Below are 7,667 nucleotides of genomic sequence, written 5' to 3'. Positions count from 1 at the left end.
TTTTGTATGGTCCACATAGAAAGTTAACAAAAGTTAATCATCATTATTAGTTCAGAAAACCTCTCTTTATTATTTTCTACCCCTAAAAAAAAAAAGCTAGTCTGTAGCAGTTTTAATTCTGCGAAATTTCCATTCAGCACTCTTCAAATTTAGTGTCAATGTTTTTCATTTTTAACTGGTTTATTTGTTACAGAGCCTAACATTTCAGAAGATTGCCCACAGCATCACAAAAGTTGATTGCCAACCAATGTTTGATGGTGGTGTTTTAGTTTGTGTTCTAGGTCAACTTAAGGTAAGTAGAATTAATTACTAATTTTAATGTCTGAAAGATTTGAAATGTAGTAGCTGTGATTAAATGATAATGTACCGAGTATTGAGCTTACAAAGTATGTATTCAGGTCTCTTGTAACTGTGAGCTGTTGTTATGGTCTTAATCGGGCTTTTTTTAATATCTGTATGTATTTTTGTGTGCATAATTTCAGTGTTTTAGTGATGAGAAAGAGTTTGAAGGTATAAGAACAACAAAAATGAACAAATGTGTGTATCACGTAGTTATTCACGGACTATCTCTAGTGAACCACAAAAGTTTGAAAATCAGTTTTGTTCACAAAGTGACAACGTGTCTTTATATTTTTAAGGCATTAAAAATGTAGGTACTACTTTTACATGCAAAATGTGTCTCACATAAACACTTGTATATTTGTGATAGTTATTTCTCCAGCATAAGTGCTAAAATAATTTTTCGTCCGATTTCTTTTTTTCAGACAGACGAAGATCCTCCTCATACATTCTCCCAAACGTTTGTTCTTAAGCCATACAATGAAGGATTTTACGTTCAACATGACGTTTTTAGGATAGCTGTACATGATGCACTATGAAAGTGGCCATTTCCTAATTTACTCCTTCTATTGTTACTGTTGAAAATAGCTTTTCCAATTTCATTGCTATAAACACAACCCACCCGAAAAGGAGTGATTCTTTTATGGCAATAAAAAAAGAATTTTGTTTCATTTTGATTTTAGCGTTAAACATTCACGGTCGATTAGAAACTTCCTTCAACCCTTTCCTTTTCTCGTACTTTTATGTTAAGAAGTTACAACTTTTGAATTTATAATTTTTTTAATACTACCAAACAAGCTAGATAAGTGTTACAAGAAAACATGCTTCGTAACATATAAATTATACGGCATTAGCATGTTAGTGCGTTCATGATTTGTCTTCATAACATTGTGTTAATTGCTTCACAGTAACTCTTACCTATCTCTGAATTGTGAAAAAGGGATACATTATCACCTTGTACATAAATGTCTAACAATAAAGTTTTCCATACTCTTGAACTGATTTATTTATTTTTTCTTGAAGGAAAGAAATACCAACACTGATCACCAAAATGTTTCATAAGAATTTAGAATCGTTTTAGAGTGGAGCATAGAGACAAACATTTTTTTATTATTAATTTAGAAAAGCTGGAAAGTGTCCATAAATTATCATATTTATTACTAGAGAACTTGGTTTGTCAAATTAAAAATATAAATATGTTTCAGTGATTTAACTTGTCATTGTGTTTTTAACATGAAAAATGAAGTGATGTAAAAACTGACCATGATTTCTACTTTGTTTGGTGTAGTACTGTCCATACAGTTCTGCTGATCTCACCACTTTTATCATTGACCAAGTACTTCTCTCTTCCGATTAACTTCCTAATATCTTTATAGTCACAGTATGTTGAATTATTGACTAATCGACGTTACTTTGATTTCTTGCTCAAACATTTTCTGAAGCGTATCTTGTAATATTCTCACGATTTCCTCCAATTGGACTTTTTCCTTCACAAGTTGGATCACTTCCCACCTGGTTTAGTTATTAATTAAAACAAGTGAGCAAATGTAGATTGTTCGATACGGTTCATTCATTTCATTATCTCTTTCAAGCTAAATCTTTGGGCATTATATTCTGTCATTTTCAAAATTGTAATAACATATTTGACACTTTTTCTGACCACTTCATAATCCAAACTTATCTCACCTGCTTCCATTCTCCACAAGTAATCAGGTGTATTACCGTTTAAACTTAAAATCCTCTTTATATATTTTCTTTTGCATCTGCTACAACATAGTGAAAAAGATGAGGAAGTGTTCACAAGAGGGGAAGAACTGGTTACCATATGATCAAAGAAGATGTACCCATTGTAACCAGCAAGAAAGAACCATTGACCATATATATTTAATGCCCATAAATGAGGAATAATCCAACATGGGAAAAAGGAGCTAATTAGTGGAAACAACTATTAGAGAATAAACCCAATATTATTATACTTGTAAATATATTTTAGCATATACAAAATGGAGTAATGAATAACTTTATTAAAGAGTTTAACACCCCCACCCCTCCTAAGAAATTCCAAATTGTGCAGAATAAATCAATCTATGTTTTAGCATCCTTTGCTAAATACAGAATTGGAAACCCAATAACCGAACCACTTCTTTCTTTATTCGAGGAGTTGTGAAACTCTAAAGAAAGAATACGGATCTTCCTGTTAAAGACCATACACTTTTCTTATGACAAAAGTGTATATCTGGCAGTATGCTGTTTTCTAGCTTAGTGTTGAACATTGTTATCAGAGACATAACTGTTGTTTCATGACGATATGTAACACCTTTAGCTACTCAAACAATAAATAAGTAAAATTACATACCACAATGTTTTGATGATTGATTCCATGTACAAACAACTAAAAGAACTTGAAGTAAGCCATCCCATCCTCGTCCTAACAAATTAAGACAAGTGCTCGAGTATAAATGTCGATATATTTAAATTTTTAATTATTAAAAATTTGTGCAATACACCTGGATGTTGGCTATTATAATTTTAAATTTTCTATACACACTTTGATACTTCAAATTTATTATATGTTTCCATTTCCTCGTGTTGGAGTTGAACCCAAGACCCCCCGCATACCAGGCAAGTGTTCTACCCACTTAGTACTGAGGTGTGTTTCCAGCAAAGAATACACCGTTACAGGTCACTGGTTAGGCTGCATTTGGAATATTGTGTTCACCCTTGGGCTTCTTATCTTAGGAAAGACATTTAATTGTTGGAAAGGGTTACTAGGATGGAGGGGTTTTCATTAAAGGGGAGGTTAAGGTCTATGAAATTGTTTTCTCTTGAAAAAAGAAAAGTTGGGGGAGATCTGGTTGAGGTGTTTAAGACTGTAAAGGGAATTGACAGTGTTCATTATTATCTTTTTTCATACTTAATGGTAAGAATAGTAGGACTGGGGGGGGACACACATAAATTCTGGCAAGGTAGGAGTCATCCATCTTCAGCTAAGACAGTTTTATTTTTCTAACAGGGTGGTTGGCCTCTGGAATGGGTTGCCTTCAGATGTTGTGGAGTCACTAAATTTAAATGAGTTTAAGAGAAAGCTTGGTAACTATATAAATGATAAGGCTGACTTTAAAATGTTTTTTAAAAAATTTATAACAGTAGTTTAGAGGATGTGACAGCCGAGATAGACCAACAGGTCCTTTGTTGTCCCTAAACATTATGTTTTGTTATGTCAGATGAGTGCTCTACCATCCAAGCTAGATGATTAACCCAATAACAACTACTATTGAGTCATTCTTTTAAAATTCAAACTTCCATGAAAGTAACTCAAGTTTAACAGGCATTTCACTTCACAACAGCAAGGGCATCAAAAGTGTGGGCAGTACGTAGTTCTAACAAAGTTGATGTGGTTGGTTTATTTGATGTGGTTGTTTTTTTCTGGGGGGGGGGGGTCCTAAAATGAATAACACATGAAAATTCCTAAGAGTCAAGTAAGTACTTCAAATAATTTCAATCACACTCTCTCATAGTTTCATTTTTACGAAGCAAATCTTTTATCACTTGATATGTTAAATAAAAGATGTGGACATCCATGTAATACTTGTGTACTGGTACCTTATTATTGCCCTGACCTCTACACATAAGTGGCATTGGACTGTATAAACAAGAGGAAATACTTCCTTAAAGTTTCTTGTACTTATATGCAAAATTAAATTAAAAAAAAAATCACAGTAAACAAACCCATACAATCATTTTCAAATGTTATTTCACTACACAAAATATGGGATACAACAGCGCATGCATGCTAGTACACAGTGGTATAAATATACACTCCAATGGTTATTAATTGCAAAACCAACAAAATAAAATTATGTGTGTACAATATTAATTGTAAAGATAACTTTGAGAAAAATGGTTTACAAATGGGAATAATTCGATTGATTAACACGTACACAAAGTGATGCAGAAATCGTGGTTCATCACTTCTTCCAAGCTATGCCTTTACATGTGTTTGAAATGTACACTGTTGATAATGATGATGAAACAACAGGGTCACTTCCACATCTTTCTAAATGGTTACCGGTATTCCAACTAATTTTGTAACCCAAAAAAATGGTTATTTAAACACGACTTAGAAATATTGTGAAGGTGTATAACTTGTGCACATATACATATAAAAACATGTATACACACACACTATTCACCAACCATTACTTAGTCTCAGAGTTTAAAAGATAAAGTGTGCAGGAAAAGGAAATCAAAGAATCTAATGGTAAATATATGTCCCCCTGCATTGGAACAATAACTTGGAGCAGTTTCATTTTTAACATAATTGTTACCTTCACATCCCCATTATTGCTAAAAGGTCGCAGAAATATTTATAATTATATTAAATAAAGGTACTGTCTATCATGCATGTGGCAATGATTTTAAATAATATTTATACAAAATGTATGTACGTATAAATATAAAATTTGAACATTTCTAAACACTTGAATTTAGTGTAAAAACGGATAAAACTTCAAACGTGTTCTTCCTGTAGATACTATATCTTAGTCATGGTAGTACTAATCCCATACTTAATGGAGTTGGAAGACGTTGCTTCCCACTTTTAATAACCTGAACTTAGGTAAAGAATGTAAACAAAAAGAAAATATCATAAGACCAGTACTAGTCATGTACCTAGGGAAGGGAGAAACAAAAAAGGTATGTTTGTAGACCACATAATGTATGGTTACGATATTTAGCCAATAACATTTAAGGGTAGTACTGAAAGAGCTAAAATTCTGTCGGAGTTCCCACGTGGTTGTCCTTTTGGTACTTACGACTAACCCCGTTTAACACTAAAAATATTTATGTTGCAGAGTATGAAAATTAGGTTTTGGTTGTCCATGTAAACATACAACACACGCGTATATATAAACAGGCATTATTAGAAACATTTTAACTTTAAACTTGGCTGATTGAGTTACTCTGATTTAGAGGCTTCTCTATAATGTACCACATTCCAAAGCTTAAGCTACTACTGCACACACGTGTGTAAATAACTATTTAAACTCTTATATAAAAAAATTCTCACCACTAAATGCTGAAAGCTAACATACTAGTCAAGAACACATATTGTAAACTTTTCTATACCGAGCTTTACAAGGTCATCTGTACATCAGCTAGAGGAACAGTCATAAAATGTTCAGGCAACACAAATTGTTGCTGAAAAAAGTTTTGTTCACTGGTTTAATTCCGTTAATACTTTTCACAACACTTTACATACGAAGCTAAATACATGTATATTTTTCACCGAGTAAAAGCTCGTAAAACCACCTATTTGGATTTACACAATTATCAAAATAGTCATTGGGTTATAAATGATAATTTGTTACATTTTCCAAAGTAGTAGTTGTGTTACTACTGACTAATGATAAACTGTTTAAAGTTCATAACATGGGTTGATAGGTAAAAAAACTCAGAAACTTTATTTAGCAATAAAACCATCACCATAAAAGTAACGTACAACAGTGTGGCTATTACCTAAAAGTTCAATTAAATCCTTATGTGGGGAGCATCAGCCAGGATGTCTTTGGAGGGGTAACTCAAACAGCGGATGGTTACTGCAAGGTAAGTGGAAGCTTGGTGGAGAAATCCTTTGTAAACTTTCCCGAACAGCTTAAATATTGAAAAACTCATACATACATATCTTACTAAAGATGATCATACTTCATAATTTTTTGGTAACTGGAAACTGCCTGACAGTGTACGTGGGATGTTTTGTTTGAGAATTTTTGCCCGAGAATGGAGATAAGAATGTCCCTGAAATAGGACACATTTCTACTTCTTTATACACATTTAAAGATACAAGTACTTAATCAATTAAATGAGACAATTATTACCTTCCACAAAGCAGGGTATGCAATTATCATCTAACGAGTTCATTAAAGATTTACTAAAATGAAGGAAAATATTATCTAAAATTGTCCCCTATACAAGTTTTGTTTCCTAAACAGGTATTCTCGACTAGTTAGAAATAAAAAACGCCAAAATAATTATATTGAACATGAACGTTTAAATTTACGAAGTTCAGTACACAGATCTATAGACAATGAAGCTGAGCTGTTATGTCTAACTACTTCTCTAATAAAGCAGTTCCTAATTCTATTGTTGAATGGATTAAGGAATGCTCTATCTTTTCATACCATTCACTATTTCAAACAGTTATTCAACAAGCATTACACACCGAATGAAGTTTCAAGAGGAAGTTGATTACACGTCAACAGAAATGTTCTCACTGTGTTTCAACATACTTAAAGATAATGAAAAGTAATGACGGCAGCTCACGAGTTTTGAAACTTATCCTTGTGGAGAGTTTCATTCGTAAAACCTTTAAAGTTACTTAATGCTTTCTTGGAATTTGTTTATTCTAAGTAACCCATAATAAATACTAAATAAAAGGGGAAGACATCAGAGGTGTAGCTCTGAATAATCATAATTAACTTTTATTTTGTCATTATGCTTTACTCAAAGTTTTACCATCCTGTTTTTTTTTTTAAAGCTGGATAATTCAACAAAAATAGTTTTGTATATGTAATTTTTGTTGTTATTAATGGAAACTTATATTTTCAGAACACTTTAAACCATAATTAACACACTTAAGAGTATATCTTTCAATGTAATATTGTTTGTTTTGAATTTTGTGAAAAGCTACACGACGGCTATCTGCGCTAGCCATCCCTAATTTAGCAGTGTAAGACTAAAGGGAAGGCAGCTAGTCATCACCGCCAACTCTTGGACTACTCTTTTCCGAACGAATAGTGGGATTGACCATAATATTATAATGCCCACACGGCTGAAAGGATGAGCATGTTTAGTGGTACGGGAATTCGAAACCGTGACCCTCAGATTGCGAGTCGAGCGTCCTCACCACCTGGCCATGCCGGGCCTTTCAATGTAATAATGTTAATTATTAACCATAGATTACAAGTCAAGCGTCCTCACCACCTGGCCATGCCGGGCCTTTCAATGTAATAATGTTAATTATTAACCATAGATTACGAGTCGATCGTCCTCACCACCTGGCCATGCCGGGCCTTTCAATGTAATAATGTTAATTACTAACCATTACAATAAACAAAAAATCTACATGTCCATATTTCTCTTATTTTTGTTTAAATGAGTTTCCTGGAAAGAACAGATATTAATAAATGAAGTATTTATTTATGCACAACACCGAATTATACCCCCGTGCATCAAAACCAGACACTGATGTGTCAATAGTTAATAGCAGTACATTAAAAAGACACAAAATTGTTTTTTCAATTATGATAAATATATATATATATATATAT

General features: G+C 32.8%; 1 protein-coding gene across 1 annotated transcript in view; it reads left to right on the top strand.

Annotated features, from left to right (window-relative positions):
• The window catches only part of LOC106459755 (probable nuclear transport factor 2), a 6,983-nt gene extending 5,642 nt beyond the window's left edge, over positions 1–1,341 (top strand). Inside the window, exons 3-4 of the mRNA XM_013919409.2 lie at positions 194–292; positions 765–1,341. Of these exons, the coding sequence (XP_013774863.1) occupies positions 194–292; positions 765–878 (213 nt within the window). The 3' untranslated portion in view covers positions 879–1,341. The remainder of the gene's footprint in view (positions 1–193; positions 293–764) is intronic.
• Positions 1,342–7,667: the final 6,326 nt, after the last annotated feature.

This window comes from Limulus polyphemus, unplaced genomic scaffold (genome assembly GCF_000517525.1).
Source record: "Limulus polyphemus unplaced genomic scaffold, Limulus_polyphemus-2.1.2 Scaffold656, whole genome shotgun sequence".
Taxonomy (NCBI): domain Eukaryota; kingdom Metazoa; phylum Arthropoda; class Merostomata; order Xiphosura; family Limulidae; genus Limulus; species Limulus polyphemus.
This window is presented reverse-complemented; position numbering and strand designations above follow the sequence as displayed.